The 19,117-nt window shown below is 40.5% G+C and overlaps 1 protein-coding gene across 3 annotated transcripts in view; it reads left to right on the top strand.

Moving 5' to 3' along the window:
* Nfatc3 (nuclear factor of activated T cells 3) overlaps positions 1-19,117 on the top strand; it is an 81,783-nt gene that overhangs the window by 60,276 nt on the left and 2,390 nt on the right. Inside the window, exon 10 of one of the 3 annotated variants that reach the window (XM_059264080.1) lies at positions 13,725-13,828. The exons of the other annotated variants lie outside the window; for them this stretch is intronic. Within the exon in view, the coding sequence (XP_059120063.1) occupies positions 13,725-13,825 (101 nt within the window). The 3' untranslated portion in view covers positions 13,826-13,828. The remainder of the gene's footprint in view (positions 1-13,724; positions 13,829-19,117) is intronic. 3 annotated transcript variants of the gene reach the window in all.

The following is a 19,117-nucleotide window of genomic DNA, read 5'->3' as shown; positions in this document are numbered from 1 at the left end:
AGAGATGGCTCAGCAGGTAAGAGCACTGGCTGCTCTCCCAGAGGACTCAGGTTCAATTCCCAGCACTCACATAGCAGCTTACAACTGTCTGTAACTCAAGTTCCAGTGAATCTGACTCCCTCACAGAGACATGCAGGTCAGACACCAATGCATATAAAAATAAAAAATAGGGCTAGAGAGATGGCTCAGAGGTTGAGAGCGCTGACTGCTCTTCCAGAGGTCCTGAGTTCAATTCCCAGGAACCACATGGTGGCTCACAACCATCAATAATCTGGCACCCTCTTCGGTATACATAATAAAAGTTTACTTTAATTAATTAATAAATAAATAAATAAGAATAATTTTTAAAAATTATGGTATTGTAAAACTGGGCTAGTTGTTTCAGAGCTTTAATTTGTGATTGGGCTAACTGAATTCTCTTACAACTTTCCATTAGAATTTTTCCTCCTACTTGTTTTCATTTGTTCTTAGACTATCAGAACCATAGCTGCAGCTCTTCCATCAGAGAAGAGGATTCATGTTTAATATAGTTCAACCTGCTGCTGTGGTGAAAACTGCAACTGTCGTTTGCTGGCTCTGTAGCAACATGCTGATCCTAAATGTAGGTCAGTTGCTGGAGTTAACACTCTAGATATTACTTCAGCTGCTTCAGTGCTATATGTTAGTGTTAAGAAGTAGGTACTTGCCGGGCAGTGGTAGCATACGCCTTTAATCCTAGTACTTGGGAGGCAGAGACAGGCGGATCTCTATGAGTTCGAGGCCAGCCTGGTCTACAGATTGAGTCCCAGGACAGGCTCTAAAACTACACAGAGAAACCCTGTCTTGAAAAAAAAAAACAAAAAACAAAAAAGAAGAAGTAGTAGTAGTAGAAGATGCTTTTTGGGTTGTTTTCCTTTGTTTTTTAAACGTAAAGCCTTGCTTTAGTCCAAGTTTACCTTGAATTTATAACCCTCCTACCTCTGGCTCCCAAATGCTGGAATTATAGATGTCTGCTACAGTGCCTGGCTTGACAGATACCTTTTAAAAGCAAAGGAATAATAAACACAAGATTCACATGTGTACTGGCTGGTTTTGTGTGTCAGCTTAACACAAGCTAGAGTCATGAGAGAGGAAGGAGCCTCAGTTGAGAAAATGCCTCAATGAGATTCAGCTATAAGACATTTTCTCAATTAGTGATCAATGGGGGAGGATCCAACTCCTTGTAGGTGGTGCTATCCCTGGGTTGGTGGTCCTGGGTTCTATAAGAAATCAGACTAACCAAAAAAAAAGAAAAGAAAAGAAAGAAATCAGACTAAGCAAGCCAGTAAGCAGCACCCCTTTTGTGGCCTCTCTATCAGTTCTTGCTTCCAGGTTCCTCTCCTGTTTGATTGAGTTCCTGTCCTGACTCCCTTCAGTAATGAACAATAATGTGGAAGTATAAGCCAAATAAACCCTTTCCTCCCCAACTTGCTTTTTGGTCATGGTGTTTGATCACAGTAATAGAAACTCTAACTAAGACAACATGGTTGCTTGACTGGGTGAAGGAGACTATTATGGAGAATGAGTAGAGAGGTAAATATGTCAGTGTTTTGGTGCATTTATTGGATAATGGTTTTACTGGTGTTTATTTACATAAATATCTTATTACATTTTTGTTTATTTTGTGTGTATGTGTGTGGCAGGAAAGTCCCTGGAAATGGTTGTAGAGGTCAGAGACAACTTGTAAGAGTCAGTTCTTGGTTTGAGGAGATGGCTCAGAGGTTAAGAGCACTGACTGCTCTTCCAGAGGTCCTGAGTTCAATTCCTAGCAACCACATGGTGGCTCACAACCATCTGTAATGAGATCTGGTGCCCTCTTCTGGCCTGCAGGCATACATGCAGACAGAACACTGAATACATAAGAAATAAATAAATCTTTAAAAAAGAAAGAGAGAGAGAGTTCTTTCAACCATATGATTTCCAGCAATCAAATTCAGTTACTAAGCTTGGTGGCAGGTATCTTAACTTATGAGCCATCTTGCTGGCCCTAGATAATTATATTTAAATAATGAAGGAAGCCATATATTGTAGGTGAAGTTTTTCTCCTGGTCCCACGGCCCCATGGCCCCACAGCCATTCAGACCCAAGTAAACACACAGAGGCTTATATTATTTTTAAACTGTGGCCATGGCAGGCTTCTCACTAGCTAGCTCTTACATCTTAAATTAACCTATTCCTATACATCTATATTTTGCCACATGGCTCTTGACTTACCAGAACTTTTACATCTTGCTTCTCATGGCGGTGGCTGGCAGCATCTCCTCTGCTCTGTCTTTCTCCTTCTTCTCTCTCTCTAACCTTATTCTGCCTCACTATTGGCCAAACAGCTTTATTTATCAACCAATCACAGCAACACATATTCAAAGCATACAGAACAATATCCCCATCAATATATAGCCAATGGGGAGAGAATATCATCAATAAGATACATAATTATTCCATTTATGAGTCCTGGGGAATATAGGAAGGTAGATAATACTGAGCTTTTCCTTTAACTGGAATACGGGGACCTCTTGTGGGATACATACATGTATCATCAGCCTTCAAACATATTTATGATGAAGAATTTCAAAGGATGAAAGAACTAATAAAGAATGCTTATGTAGACTTGGATTGTAGCAAAGGATTCAGGGCCTTAAGACACCACTACCCTGGAATATGCAGTAAGAAAAATTAGTTTCAGCTAGATGTGTTGATGCATAACTTTAATCCTAGCATTTGGGAGACAGAGGCAGAAGGTTATCTGGGAGCCTGGTTTATTACATAGTGAGTTCTAGGACAGCCAGGGCTTTCATAATAAAGAGACACTGTCTTTAAAAAAAAAAAAACATTAAAATTTAAAAAGGAGGAGGAAGAGAAAGAAAAATTAGTTTCTAGATCCAGTGAAAAAACATTTAAAAGGATTTTTTTGCTATATCAAGTGAGTTTATGTATCTACAAAAACAACTTAGTTGTAGCCTTTTTAAAAAAATTAATTGCTGGATGTGGTGGCATGCAAAATTTTAATCCCAGAGCTTGAGAAGCAGAGGCAGGCAGATCTCTGAGTTGGAGACCAGCCTGCCTGATCTACATCGTTAGTTCCAGTACAGCCAGTGAGACTCTGCTTCAAAACAAACAAACAAACAAATCAATTTTTTAAGTGTATGGGTCTTTTGTCTGCACATGTATCTGTGTGCCACAATGTGTCCCTGGTGCCCTCAGATCCCCTGTGAATGGGGCTACAGATGGTTGTGAGCTGCCATATGGGTGCTGGGAACTGAATCTGGGTCCTCTGGAAAAGTAGGCAGTGCTCTTAACCACAGAGTCATCTCTTGAGCCCCAGTTGTACCCTTTTTTATAAGATATAAAATGTAAATTATTAGGCTTATTTGATGTAGACATTGATCAGAGAGCTAACTAAGCATTCTCACAGTATTCCTGTGGCTACAGTTATTATGGCTGGATTTTGAATCCAGGTTTGTATGAAATTTAAATGCTCTTATATGTGTTTACTAGTTTCTAAAACAGCTGTAATTCATTTCTTCCCATATTCTGGACTTTGTAAACATAACAAAAGCTTTTCTAAAGTCTGCCCCGGGTAAGACCGCAGAACCAGTTTCTCAAAGATATGTTACTCTATTTTATAATTTGTGTCTTCTTTTCAGGTTACTTAGATGTGTTTTTTGGGGTTTGTTTTTTATTTATTTCTTTGTTTGTTTGGTTGATTTTGATTTTTTGGGTCAGGGTTTCTCTGTGTGTAGCCCTGGCTGTCCTGGAACTAGCTCTTTGACCAGACTGGCCTCAAATTCACAGAGATCTGCATGCATCTGCCTCCTGAGTGCTGGGATTAAAGGCATTTGCTACCACTGCCCGATTGAAGATGGATTATTACTAGGGTCAAATGTTTTGTTGTGGAGGCTGGTTCTTCCATACTTAATGCTCTCTGGTAATATTCCCTGTGCCTTGGAAGGGATGGTATAGATCTCTCATTTAGGCACTAAAGAGATGGCTCAGAGGATAACAGCACTGGCTGCTCTTCCAGAGAACCCATGTTTAATTTCCAGTTTCCACATGACAGCTGACAACTACTTGTAACTCCAGTTGGAGAGGACCTGATGCCACCTTCTGGCCTCTTGGAACATAGCATGCATGTGATGCATAGACATACATTCAGGCAAACACTCAATTCACACAAAATCTTTAAAAAAGATAGATATCTCATTTGCAGCTGAATATTCAACAATAACTTATTCTCATCACTTCAACTGGTTTTGAGTGTCTACAGTAATTCTACTTGCTACATCTAGGGATGGACCTGACTGAATTAGCAAGGGAATAAAGAAAAGACAGACACAAAGAAAAGCTAAGATTGGATGGACTGGGCTTTCTGATTGAAAAGCCTCAGTACCCCTGAAGCTCAGTTTGTTTATTATATTATCATAGTATGTATACATATTTATTCTGTATGATATATTATTATACATTTGAACAGAGAGGCAACATTATTGCATAGTGCTGAATCAAGGGTACAGGATTTATGGATGTTGATGTGTACAGAAAATAGGTGAGGGTTGGGAATTTAGCTCAGTGGTAGAGCGCTTGCTAGAGCGCTTGCCTAGCAAGCGCAAGGCCCTGGGTTCGATCCCCAGCTCCAAAAAAAAAAAGAAAGGAAAAAAAAAAATAGGTGGTAATGTGAGTAGAAAAATGACTATTTTATGCACACATCAGCATCCATACATGGACCACAGGAAGACTTTGCCATCCCCCTGAGCCTGGGTCTGAGGCTATGGTCCTTAATATGGCCATGCCCATGTCAACACCACACATTCACTCAGCACTTCATTCACTCAGAGCTTTTTCTTTTTTCTTTTTGGTTTTTTGAGACTAGGTTTCTCTGTATAGCTTTGCACCTTTCCTGGAACTCATAGAGATCCACCTGGCTCTGCCTCCCAAGTGCTGGGATTAAAAGCATGCTCCACCACTGCCTGGCTCTCAGAGCTTTTTCTGCTCCCCACATTTCTCCCTTATTTCTTAGATGTTCAGAATGGATCTTAGTACTTAGTCCCAGGGACAGTTTGCTACAACGCTTAATGCCAGACTATAAGGATGACAAAGAAGGAAGCTCATAATAGCTGCCGTGCCCCCTCCCCTCCAAAAAAAGGGATTTTGTTTGTTTGTTTGTTTTTGTGACAAGGTTTCTCTGTGTAGCTTTGGAGCCTGTGAGATCCAGGTAGAATTTTAAAGCCTTCAAGATTTTTCCCTTTCGATGCTGGGCAGTGGTGGTGCACACCTTTAATCCCAGCACTAGGAAGGCAGAGGCAGGTGGATATCCAAGTTCGAGGCCAGCCCTGTCTACAGGACAGGTAGGGCTACTCAGAGAAACCCTGTCTCAAAAAAAAAAAAAAGAAAGAAAGAAAAATTTTTTTTCCCCTTTCAGCTACCTTCCTGTCCTCTGGTGTACAGCAGCCACTTTTTGTTTTTGTTTTTTGGGGTTTATTTGTTTTTTTTTTTAGTTTTTTGTTTGTTCGTTTGTTTGTTTGTTTGCCTAATATAACATGAAAACAGTTAAACCCAAAGCAAAAATGGGAACATGCTCTATTCCTCAGCCGCTCTCCTATTTCTTTCTGAAGTAGCTAAACTTATGGTGTCTTCTCCAAGAAACCAAGGACATAAAATCCTGAACATCGTCTAAGAATGGATGAAGCTGCAATGCTTCCATCCTGTTAAGATCCTGGAGAAGTCCCACAAAAGACCACCGTCCACATATGCAATCAGCAAGAGCGTTTATTATCTTAAGAAAGATTCCAGCATGCTGAGGCCGACCATCTTACACAAAGGCAAAATGGCAACGACCCTAAGAGGGACATGTGGGCCCCTTTTAAACACAGCTTAGGGCCAGTAGGTCATTTCAAATATGATTGGCTTAAGCAAGTGGCAATCATATTAATACATTCTAATTAGGTAGGGCTATTTGGGGGCTGGACAGTGCTACAGTTCGCGTTTTTGAGCAGGCCTGGACAAGTCCCAGGTTTTGTCATTATTTGGTTATCTGCTGACTGTGGCTCAGGCCTGGGTACTGCACATACCAGGCTTCCTTGTTTTTACTGTCGGGGATGTCAGAGATTGATTATCCTTTGTTTGTGGCTCTTTTAGAAACTGCTTGCTCAGTCTCAGGAAACTGAAATTGATGCCTGATCTCTGAGAGAAGACTGAGCTATTATGGTGTCTGCTCAGTCCTCTCACATCTCACTTCTGAGGTTTCCCAAAATCTCCCAAAGCACCAACATGTAACTTCCTAACTCTAGATTCTGTTTGTTAACATATACCTGCCTGTCTCTGGATTCTACCTGCCCCAGTGTTTTATACTTAAGTTGAAATGTGCTCCTCTCTATTCCTTTATTTGTTCCTTTATCCTTATTTCTTCCCTTTATTTATTCCATTACCTGGAACATTTTTTTGTCTGACCAGTAAAAGTTCCTTGTATTTAGGTGTCCATGTTCATGTCCCTGATCAGGTCCCCATCCAGGTACCACTTTGCTGGTTCCTTGCATAGCTCCAGGGACTTGACCTGACTGGGGCAGTAGTTGAATGAAGAAATGACAGTCATGAACACGCAGAAAAGCTAGGGTTGGGTCTACTGCACCCCAGAAAGTCAGAATGTTTATTATATTTAGTTGAGCAGAGAGGCAGGGTTATTGTGTACAGCTGAATTAAGATGACAGGTTTACTAATCTCAGTAGGAGCAGTCTCTGTAGGGAAACAGTCTTCAGGCCGTAAATATCTGGATAGAGAAAGCTGTGGTGGACATTTTCTGCATACACTGTCAGTGTTCAAACATGGACCAAAGCAAGGCTTTGCCATTTTTCCATGGATCTGAGACTATAGTTATTGACATGGTTGTGCCCATGTTAATAACAACATACATTCACTCAGAACTTTCTTCACTTTGCAACCAACCACTGCAAAAAGAAGTTTCTCTGACCAGATCTGATAGCAACACTAATGTATGGACATAAACAAACATTTAGAAGGCAGTTTGGCAGGTTATCATGTCATTCAACAAAACAAGTAGCTTCCCCACAAGTGTCTTATGATCTCACCAGACACTGGTTTTTGCCCAGGTTTACAGTATCAGGTGTGAATTCTCATTCTCAGAGCAGTTGTGCCTCTATTGTAACAGTGTATCTATCTTTTTTGGCCGTCAGTGGTGTCGCATATAGAGTCCACAGTAGACTAAGACTATTGATGACAGTTCTCACCAAACAGTCTGCATAGCATCTTCCAGCACTGTGAAAGCTACCCAGTAAGGAAGAAAGTTTAGTTGAGTTCCAGCAACCAAAGCATGTGGTGTTTCCAGCTAGTTCTGTTAGGCAGTCAGCATTGGTGGCATTCGCCTGTGTTGTTTGGGGCCCTCAGAGGCCTTCTTGGCCAACAGTTCATAGGTCTTTTGGCTGTCTTGATAGTGTCCTTTAATACTCAATTTTTTTTTTTTTTAAATATTAGCTAGACATGTTGGTGCACACCTTCAATCCCAGCACCTGGGAGGCAATGGCAGAAGGATCTCTGAGTTTGAGGCCAGCCTGGTCTATATAGCAAGTTCTAGGACTACATAGTGAGATCCTGTCTCAAAAACAATTATATTTAAATTCAATTTAATTTTTCCTTTTTATTGGCTGCATTTTTGGTTTGGTTTCGTACTTAAGATTTGTCATGTATTTTCTTAGAATTATATGCTGCATAAGGGAAGGACCCATCTTTGTTCTTTTAGATAAGAGTATCCAATTTTCTCAATAACATTTGAAGAGACTTTTCTTCCAATGAGTGATCTTAAGACCAGCCAACTGAATATGCAAGGGTTTATTTAGTATATATGTATTTTTATGTTATTACCACACTTTTCAATTACTATAGCTTTAGGTTTGAAATCAGGAAATTCGAGTCCATCAACTTTTCCTCTTTTTTCAGTATTATTTTAGCTAATAGGGGGCCATTGAGATTCCATATGTGTATTAGTTACTTTTCTGTTGATATGCTAAAATAGTATGACCAAAAGCAGCTTAAGGAAAAAAAAAAATAATACTTGTTGTTTTGTGGGGTTTTTTTTTTTTCTTTTCAAGACAGGGTTTTTTTGTGTAATAGCCCTGGCTGGCCTCGAACTAAGAGAGATCCTCCTGCCTCTGCCTCCTGAGTGCTGGGATTAAAGGTGTGCACCACCATGCCTGGCTGAAAGAATTTATTTTGACTTATGGCTCTAAAATGTAAGTTTAAAATGGTGGATGAGGTATCGAAGCAGGTAGCAGAATAGGAAGCTGAGAGATCAAATCTTCATCACAGCCGGGCGGTGGTGATTCACGCCTTTAATCCCAGCACTCGGGAGGCAGAGGCAGGCGGATCTCTATGAGTTCGAGGCCAGCCTGGTCTACAAAGTGAGAACCAGGAAAGGTGCAAAAGCTACACAGAGAAACCCTGTCTCGGGGAAAAAAAACAAAACCAACCAAAAAACTTCATCACACACAAAAAAATAGAAATGGGACAAGGCTATAAGCTTTCCAAGTCCCAAGTGAGATTCCTCCTCCAGCAAGTTCCATAACTTAAAAGTTCTGTAACTTCTTGCCAGGTGGTAGTGGCACACACCTTTAACCCCAGCACTCAGGAGGCAGAGGAAAGTGGATCTCTGTGAGTTTGAGGACAGCCAGGACTACACAGAGAAACCCTGTCTCAGAAAACAAAACCAAAAAGTTCCGTACCTTCTCAAACAGCCACCAGATGTTCAGATACATGAGTATATGGGGGACACTTCACATTCAAAGCTCTACAATATGAACTTTAAGATGGAGTCATTTTTCTTTAAAAATAAACAAACAAAAAAATTATTGGGACTGGAGAGGTGGCCCAGCAGTTCAAAGCACCTTACTCATGCACAGGATCTGGGTTCTGTTCCCAGCACCCAAATGGTGGCTTACAACCATCTGTAACTCCAGTTCAAGAGGTTCTGTCACCGTTTTCTGACCTCCACTGGCTCTAGGCCTGCAGGTAGTTCACAAACGTACATACAGGCAAAACATTTTTTTTTGAGGCAATTATTAACATTTTATTTTATATATTCAAAAAGCTAGAGGAAAGATCGGACATGTTTAATAAATACCTTGAAGACTTTTTTTTTAATGCCGAATGCCGTTTATTGAAGGAGGGAGGAGGTCTTAAATACAGGCTTACAGCACAATGGGAGAACCCCGGAGGGCTACCATTGTTTTACAATCTTCAGGCAAAACACTTATACACAAAATCTAGTTTAAAAAAATTAAGCTAAGTGTGGTGGTGCACCCTTTAATCCCAACACTGAGAAGGCAGAGGCAGGCTGATCTCTGCATTCAAGTCCAGCCTGGTCTACAAAGTGAGTTCCAGGACAACCAGGGCTACACAAAGAAGCCCTGTCTCAAAAAAAAAAAAAAAAAAAAGAAAAGAAATACAACTCTGTGTGTGTGTTGATTTAATATCCACACTTTAATTATTAGCACTAACTTTAAATTTTTTTAATATTTTTTTTTATTTATTTAATGTGTGTGAATGTTTTGCCTGCATGTGTATCTGTGTACTGTGTGCTTGGTACCAGTGGAGGTCAGAAGAGGGTTTCAGATCTTTTCTTTCTTTTTTTTTTTTCCGTTTTTTTTTTTTTTTTTGGTTTTTTTGAGACAGGGTTTCTCTGTGTAGCTTTGCGCCTTTCCTGGAGCTCACTTGGTAGCCCAGGCTGGCCTCAAACTCACAGAGATCCGCCTGGCTCTGCCTCCCGAGTGCTGGGATTAAAGGCGTGCGCCACCACCGCCCGGCCAGATCTTTTCAAACTGTAGTTATAGACGGTTCTCTGCTAGAGTGACTAGTATTCTTAACCACCGAGCCATCCTCTCTAGCTTCCAGCACTAACAGTTTTTGAGAAAGAGTGTCATGTAGCATAGACTGGCCTTGAACTGATCTTTTTGTCTCCATCTATTAAGTGTTGGTATTGTAAGCTCGTGTTGTTATAACAGCTTTTGGCACTAACATTTTTATGTGTGTGTAGAGGGTGTCTTTTAGGGTTGGTTTTGTTGTTGTTATTGTTGTTGGTTTTGTTTTGTTTTGTTGCTTTGTTGAGAAAGGGTTTCTCTTTGTAGCCTTGGCTGTCCAGGAACGTTCTGTAGACCAGGCTGGCCTGGAAATTGCAGAAATCTGCCTGCCTCTGTCTCCCCAGAGCTGGGTAGCGTGCGCTACCACCGCCATTATCTTTTAGAGTATTATATGTAGAAGAACATGACATTTGTGAATAGAAATAATTTACATCTTTTTCTCCCCTGATCTTGTGGAAAGTTTCCAGTCTTTCACCTGTGAGTATTATGCTAGCTGTGAGTCTGTCTATTCCTAGTTTATTGTTTTATTTTGATTTTTTTGTTTTGTTTTGTTTTTTGGTTTTTCGAGACAGGGTTTCTCTGTGTAGCTTTGTGCCTTTCCTGGAACTTGCTTTGTAGACCAGGCTGGCCTCGAACTCACAGAGATCCGCCTGCCTCTGCCTCGCGAGTGCTGGGATTAAAGGCGTGCGCCACCACCACCCGGCTGTTTTTATTTTGAAAAAGCATTGAATTTTGTCTCATAGTTTCTGCATTAGCTGAGATGTTTTTTATTCCCAAATTTTATTAATGTTACTAATTTATTGATTTTCATATTAAATCATCACTTAGTCATGATATCTAATCCTTTTAGTATGTTGCTATGTTTGGTTTGTGAAATAATTGGTTGGATATTTTTGCATCTACATTTTAAAAGGAGATTCTGTAGTTTTCTTTTCCCTTTTTTTGTTTTTTGGATTTTTTTTTTTTTCCTGAACATAAAAACAGGTTATAATTTAAAAGTCCAGGCTTATTTTAACCTTTAAAATATTTTCTCTGTAGAAAATAGTATAAATGATAACATTTCCCAATAAGTCCTTTTAAGCCAAATGATAGCTGAATTATACATATAAATATTGATTAGATTCTGGAATACAGAAGAGATCTATCTTCATCTATTTAGAGAGCTATGTTTTACTTAAGTTGTTTAAGTGAGATTCCTATTCATCTTCCCTTTCACTGTTTGATTTACAGCAGACATTTTCCTATCCATAATCTAAAAAGATTTTCGCCTCCCCTCCTGAAAGTACAGCCAGCATTTTCTTTCATCAGCTTGATACAGTTCAAATTCTTATCCTAATAGTGAAATGTTTCACTAAAGCTTGCCCAGTGATTTGGGTAAAACCAAAACTTATTATAAGCCACAGTCATCCTAAGATTCCCCCCTGTTAGGTAGCCTCCCTGGATCTGTGGGTTGCAGTCTGATTGTCTTTTGCTTTATATCTAGTATCTACTTATGAGTGAGAACATACCATGTTTGTCCTTCTGAGTCTGGGTTACCTCACTTGGGATGATATTTTCTAGTTCCATCCATTTTCCTGCAAATTTCATGATGTCATTGTTTTTCTCTGCTGAGTAGTACGCCATTATGTATATGTACCACATTTTCTTAATCCATTCTTCAGTTGTCGGGCATCTAGGTTGTTTGTAGGTTCTGACTATTATAAATAATGCTGCTATGAACATAGTTGAGCATGTGTCCTTGTGGTGTGATTGAGCTTTTGGATTTTTTTTGTGTTTTGTTTTTTGAGATAGGGTTTCTCTGTGTAGCTTTGGAGCCTGTCCAGGAACTTTCTCTGTAAACCAGGCTGGCCTTGAACTCACAGAGATCCACCTGGCTCTGCCTCCAGCACTGGGATTAAAGGTGTGCGCCACCACCGCCTCCTGGCTGATTTTGGTTTTTCAGAGCAGGGTTTCTTATGTAACAGTTGTGGCTGTCCTGGAACTTGCTCTGTAGACTAGGCTAGCCTCTGGTCTCAGAGAGATCCGCCCACCTCTGCCTCCTGAGCGCTGGGATTAAAGGGTCTGCCACCACATCTAGCTTAAATTTTATTTTAGTTTTTTAAAGATTATTTATTTATTTATTTATTAAGATTTATTTATTAAGATTTATTTATTTAGGGTTAGGGGTTTGCTCAGTGGCAGAGTGCTTGCCTAGCAAGTACAAGGCCCTGGGTTCGATCCTCAGCTCCAAAAAAAAAAATGATTTATTTATACAGTGTTCTGCTGGCATGTATGCCTGCACACCAGAAAAGGGCAACAAATCCCGTTACAGATGGTTGTGAGCCACCATGTGGTTGCTGGGAATTAAACTTAGGACCTCTGAAAGAACAGCCTCTAAACCTCTGATCCATCTCTCCAGCCCCAGCTTAAATTTTTTTAATTAGATTTTGTATATATAAGAGTTAGAAAGTATTCTGTCCTCTTTAATTTTTGAAGTTTTCTTTGTTTTTTCAAGATTTATTTTTAATTATGTGTTGGTAGGTGTGGTGGGGTGGGTATTTGTACATGAGAGTGTGTATGTGTCCTTGGAGTTTAGAAGAGGTTGTTAGATTCCCCAAAGGTGGAGTTATAGGTCTGAGATGTATTCTGAGAATGGAATTTGTGTCTTCTGCAAGAGCAATACATGCTTTTGACTGCTGAGCCATCTCTTAAGTCCTGAAGTTTGTTTTTTTGGGGGGGTTTTGATCTATAAACACAACTTGGAGGAATTAGAAGGATGTCTGGAAGACTGCTATTTTCCATGAAACACAATCTTGAAATTCCACCAACTTAGTCAAGTTATAAAAGCTCATCAGTGTTCTCTGGCCCCTTTGCTTGTTTCTATACTTCTAATGTATACCCAAAATCACACATCCCACCCACACTTAAAATCTGTTTTGGAGGATTCCTTTATATCGAGATTGGGCACTCTTAGAATGAATCATTTTAACTAATTTCTTAGAAATTGAAAAAAATGAGGCACAAAAATTATATAATGAATCTCTGGGTTTTATTTAATTTTTAACCCCTTTTGTAAGGTTCATTACAAATTAGCTCATCTTTTGTTAGTTTAAGATGAGGCTATTAATTAGTGTTTAGAGATACTACATTCAGATTCTTTCTTTCCAAAGTTGAACTCCCCCTCCCTCCCCCCAGACAGGGTTTCTCTGTGTAGTTTTTAGTGCCTGTCCTGGATCTCACTCTGTAGACCAGGCTGGCCTCGAACTCAGAGATCTGCCTGGCTCTGCCTCCCGAGTGCTGGGATTAAAGGCATGTGCCACCACCACCGCCCGGCCCAAAGTTGAATTCTTGTATTGTACAATAAAGGCCCAGAATAGTTCATGTAGGTCAAAGGAGGAGGTTTGTGAACCTCTTATGTACAGTAATAAAGACAATGTATTTAAAACCGAATTTACCTCCTTAAAGCTATAATTATACCCTAGCAGTGCGGGGCACATTCCTTTCATCCCAGCACTTGGGAGGCAGAGGCAGACGAATCTCTTGATTCGAGGCCAGCCTGGTCTACAGAGCGAGTTCCAGGATAGCCAAGGCTACACAGGGAAACTCTATCTCGAAAAACAAAAAGCCATACTTGTAACTCATTTAAAAGCATTACCTTTTTAACTAAATTTTCTGGATTCCCAGTATTGGATTGTCTAGTAAAATGTGAGGAGCCATTATATGTAAAAGTAATTGATAAGTAAAGGAGAATTAAATTCCTCTACTGTTAGGGAATGAAACAAAACAGAAAACAGTGCTGGGCATTGTAGTGGATTTTCACCCTCTGGTTTGTTCCATTCAGTAGTGATGTTGTCTTCTCTGACACAGACCAGTTTATGTCTGACTTGGAACACCAGCCATCAGGTTCAACAGAGAAATGGCCTAATCACAATGAGCTCTCATGTCCAGTTCCTTTATGGAGAATCTAGAGGGTGAGTGTTGATTCAAATGCGTCATTGTTCTTATGCCCTAGTCTGGTATTTGCATGTCGTGGCTGGATTTGCATGTGCTACAAAGGAGGGGTATGCACAGGCATCTTCTTGGTAGGCCCATTCATTGTCTTTGTAGGTACACTTTGACTATAAGATTCTGCTTTGAAAATCCAACCACGCTAAGGCTCTCACACCTGAACTTAAAATTTTTGTCTAGTTTTAAGGAGAGGCAAGTATTTAATTAGATTTGTTAGAACAAAGGAGACTTCCAATATATAAATCTTACAGCTTGGGTACTGAATAAGTTTGGTTGATATCTGGTGAAATAACTCAGTGGGTAAAGGTACCTGTCTCCAAGGCTAACCTGAGTTCAACCCCTAGGACTCCTGAGGAAGAAGAGAACTGACTCCCTCAAATTGTCCACTGATCTCCACGAGTGCACTGTGGCATGAGCACACAGGCATGGGTGTGCATGAGTGGGCATGTGCACACGCATACACAATAAGTACAATTTTTAAAAAATAAAGTTTGGAGCCGGGCGGTGGTGGCACATGCCTTTAATCCCAGCACTCAGGAGGCAGAGCCAGGCGGATCTCTGTGAGTTGGCAGCCAGCCTGGTCTACAGAGTGAGATCCAGGACAGGCACCAAAACTACACAGAAGAAACCCTGTCACAAAAAATCAAATAACAATAATAAGAAGTTTGGTTACTGATCAGGTGTTTTAAGCCTACACACCTGTGATCAAATACTAGTAAGTTAGCTATAAGACAGTATGTAATAGAAGTAAAACGGAAGATTGTGTCCTTGTGATCCTTGATCTTCTTTACACCCGCCTTTGTGCTCCTGTAGTTCATCTGTGGCTCCACTTGGAAGAAAAGAAAGCCATCAAGTAGAACATAGTTTCCGTAAGAATAGGACCACGACCTTTGGTTCTGAACCTCAACAGCCGTCTAGAAAGTCTTCCCTCACTGTTAGATCAGCTCCTTTTTCAGATTCTTTTAAAGACACTTAAAGTATGTAGGTGCACATGGTGGTGAATGCCCATGTTCTTAGCTGCTCAGGAGGCTGAAGCAGGAGGATCTCAAGTTCAAGGACAGACTGAGAACTTGAATGAGAGTGTCTCAGAACTGGGTTTCGTTTGTTGTTGTTGTCGACATCCTTGTCATCTCCCCCTCTCTCTGTGCAGCCCTGACTGTCCTGGAACTCATTTTGTAGACCAGGCTGGCCTTGAACTCAGAGATCTGCACCATTACCACTACCACCCGGTTTTCTTTTTCTTCTTGTACAGTCTCTCTATATAGCCCTGGCTGGCCTGGAACTTGCTATTTGGACCAGGCTGTCCTGGAACTCAGAGATCTGACTGTCTCCTAGTACTGGGATTAAGGCATGTGCCACCAAGCCCCACCCACAAAAGAAAATTATTATGGAGTGCTTGTCTAGCATGTAGAGAAGTCCTGGGTTCAACTCAGTATTGGGGAGAGGGGAAGCATGTGATAGAAATTATAAATATGTAGATTCCAATTACCTAAATGGCATTTGAATTTGATATTAAGATTAATTTATGTTTCCTTTATGTATATGGGTATTTTGCCTGCATGTATGTCTTGTGTACTACATGTTTCAGTGTCCTTGAAGGCCAGAAGAGTGCATTGGAGCCTGTGGAACTAGAGTTACAGATTGTTGTCAGCTGCCATGAATTTTGCCGTAGAAAGCAAGATTAATACTCAGTATTTTAAAAACTTTTTGAAAGTTTTCTTTTTGGTTTTTTGTTGTTGTTGTTTTTATGACTGTTTGGTCTGCATGTATGTTTATCATATGTGTGCCTGGTGCCTGTAGAAACCAGAAGAGGGAATTGGGTTTCCTGGAACTGGAGTTACAGATGGTTTTGAGCCACCACATGGGTGCTGGGAATGGAACTTGTGTCCCTAAAAGAACAGTCTATGCTCTTAATTCCTGAGCCATCTCTCCAGTCCCAGTATTTTAGGAGTTTGAGACCTCCTGATTATCAGATAGGATATTAGAACCCTGGATTTCTGGCTTCTTTGAAACATTGGGCCTATTCTGGCCCACATAATTCTTATCTAACTAGGATAGGAATAAAGTGTTAACTGGAGGGAGAAGTATGTGTCTTAGTTAGGGTTACTATTACTGTGATGAAACACCATGGCCAAAAGCAACTTGGGAAAGAGAGGTTTTATTTCACTCACAATTCCATATAATGGTTCATCATCAAAAGCAGTGAGAGCAGACAGAAACGTAAGCTGGGCAGGAACCTGGATGGAGGCAGAAGCTGATACAGAGGCCATGGAGGAGTGCTGCTTGTTGGTTTGCTCCCTATAGCTTTCTCAACCTACTTTCTTATAGAACCCAAGACTAACAGCCCAGGGGTGGCACCATCCATAACAAACTGGGCCCTCCCTCATCATTTACTACTTATAAAAATGCCCTACAGGCTTGCCTGCAGCCTGATGTTATCGAAGCATTTTCTCAAATGAGAAAATAGAATATTGTCTCAAATGATTCTCATCTGTGTCAAATTGACATAAAATTAGCTAGCCCAATACGGAAAACTCTATAGAAAATTGTAACCAGACGACTCAAAATAGTTTTGTGTTGGGAGTGGTTGGTGTGTCTTTAAACCTAGCCAGCACTAGGAAGGCAACAGGTAGATGGATGGATCTCTGTGAGTTCAAGGTTAAGGGTGGTCTACATAGTGAGTTCCAGTTCTAGTGTTTAACCCAGTGTTCTTCCTGTATGTAGAGCAGCAGTTTGTCATTAGTGATATTCATCACTAATGTTGGTTTAAAAAAAAAATGTGTAGTGCCAGGCAATGGTGGCACATGCCTTTAATTCCATCACTCGGGAGGCAGAGGCAGGCGGATCTCTGTGAATTTCAGACCAGCCTGGGCTACAGCCTGAGTTCAATTCCCAGCAACCACATGGTGGCTCACAACCATCTGTAATGAGATCTGGCACCCTCTTCTGGCCTGCAGGGACACATGCAGGCAGAATACTGTATACATAATAAATAAAGAGTCAACAGTCCTCAATACTAACTAGCGCCAATAGATTATGTAGGTCACAGCATCTGGGCCACTTTCAGCAGCCACAGTCCTTAACTCCCAACACCTGAATTTGTCTGTGCCAGCACAACAGAAGTGAAAACCATCAGCACTATCTGCTGTTACCAAAGCAAAACAAAACAGTAATCGCAACAACAAATGTTGTTTAGGAAATGTTCAAATTAGCAGTGCACTGAAATGTCTTACACAGCAGAATAAGCTGTCATGTAGCAACAGGCCTCTCCTTTAGAGCTATTTCTCATGCACAAAGTTGTATTTCACAAGCATTGATAAATAGAAAACAAAAGAAAAACAACAAAACCCTCTCAAAACTTGATGAACAGGAACAAGGTGACTAAGGCATATCTTTTGTATATTGATAAGTATACAAAAACTCAGGAGGTCTTTGGTTTGTTTTGGTTTTGAGGAGGGTCTCTCTATGTAGTCCTGGATGTTCAGGAACTAGCTATGTAGACCAGGCTAGCCTCGAATTTACAGAGATCCTCCTGCCTCTACCTCCGGAGCCTTTTTTCCCTCCTGTTTCCAGCCAGGATGGTGTTAAGGATTGATTCAAGGGGTCTTTCATTTTTATAATGGATTTGGGGTCCTGTTAAGACTTTACTTAGAAGGCTGGGCATGGTGGTACACACCTTTAATCCCAACAGAGGCAGAGACTGGTGGAACTCTGTGAGCTCTAGGCTGGCCTGGTCTACATAGTGTGTTCCAGTACGACAGAGTTACCCTGTCTCAAAGGAAAAAAAAGAAAAAGGGACTCTATTAAGGCCGAATAAAGTAGTGCATATCTTTAACCCAGCACGGCAAGAGGATCTCTATGAGGCCAACTTGGTAAACAAGGGGAGTTCTAGAATAGCCAGGGATACATATAGAGATCCTGTCTCAAAAAAAAAAAAAAGTACCCCAAAATGAAACCCATCCTCTGTATTTACTTCTTGAAGCTACAATGAAGAGTCACCAGAGCTCATGTTTTCTTCTTTTTCCTGAACTCCACAATTAAAGGCATAATTATATCTTGCTTGAATAACCAATTTTATGGAGATGTTGCTTTCTTCATAAGATGGAGGCTATATAGTCACTTTCTCACTTTTACTTGAAATTTAGAGATAAAGGAATGGCGTATAAATTATTTTAAATGGATATGAAATTTAGTTAGTATTACTTTATAATAAGTAACTTATTTTATAAATAATTACTATCTAATAGCAGTTTTCCTAAAATTGATTTTTAGATTATCTATTAAGTTATAAGAATACCATCTAGGCCGGGCGGTGGTGGCTCACCTTTAATCCCAGCACTCGGGAGGCAAGGCAGGCGGATCTGTGAGTTCGAGTCCAGCCTGGTCTACAAAGCAAGTTCCAGGAAAGGTGCAAAGCTACACAGAGAAACCCTGTTTCCCATTTAAAAAAAGAAAAAAAAAAAAAGAAAAAAGGATACCATCTAAACCAAATGCATGAAATACTGAATTTACAGCAAGAAAGAGTATCTGCCAGTACTGGGGAGCTAGAAGTGGGAAGATCAGGAGTTAAAGGACAGCTTGGGCTACCACATGAAACCCTGTCTCAAAAACTTTTTGTTAACTTACTAAAATCTGGTCAATGTGCCTTCTCAAGCTAAAGACAGAAAGAAGTTCTCAAATATTTAGCAGGCATCTGCATTTTTCTGCTGTCTCTATAATTTTTTGTTTGTTTGAGACAAACAAATTGTGTAGCCCTAGGTGTCCTGGAATTCATTATGTACCAGGCTGGCCCCCAATTTACAGGCCTGCCTCTGCCTCCTAAATGCTGGGGTTGAAGGTGTGCACCACCACACCTAGGACAAAACATTCTTTGCTTTCAAGTTTCTTTTTCATTTTTCTTTTTTTTTTTAAAGATTTTATTTATTTATTATGTATACAACGTTCTGCCTGCATGTGTCCTTGCAGGCCAGAAGAGGGCATGTGGTTGCTGGGAATTGAACTCGGGACCTTTGGAAGAGTAAGCAGTGCTCTTAATCTCTGAGCCATCTCTCCAGCCCACTCAGTTTTGGTTTTGGTTTTTCAAGACAGGGTTTCTCTGTGTAGCTTTGTGCCTTTCCTGGAACTCACTTTGTAGACCATGCTGGCCTCGAACTCACAGAGATCCACCTGCCTCTGCCTCCGAGTGCTGGGATTAAAGGCGTGAGCCACCACCGCCGGGTTAGTTTACTCTTTAAAGGGAAGAAAATAGCCAG

Source organism: Peromyscus eremicus, chromosome 5, assembly GCF_949786415.1.
Source record: "Peromyscus eremicus chromosome 5, PerEre_H2_v1, whole genome shotgun sequence".
NCBI classification, from domain to species: Eukaryota; Metazoa; Chordata; class Mammalia; order Rodentia; family Cricetidae; genus Peromyscus; species Peromyscus eremicus.
The sequence above is the reverse complement of the archived record's forward strand: the minus strand, read 5'-3'. Positions and strand labels throughout refer to the sequence as shown.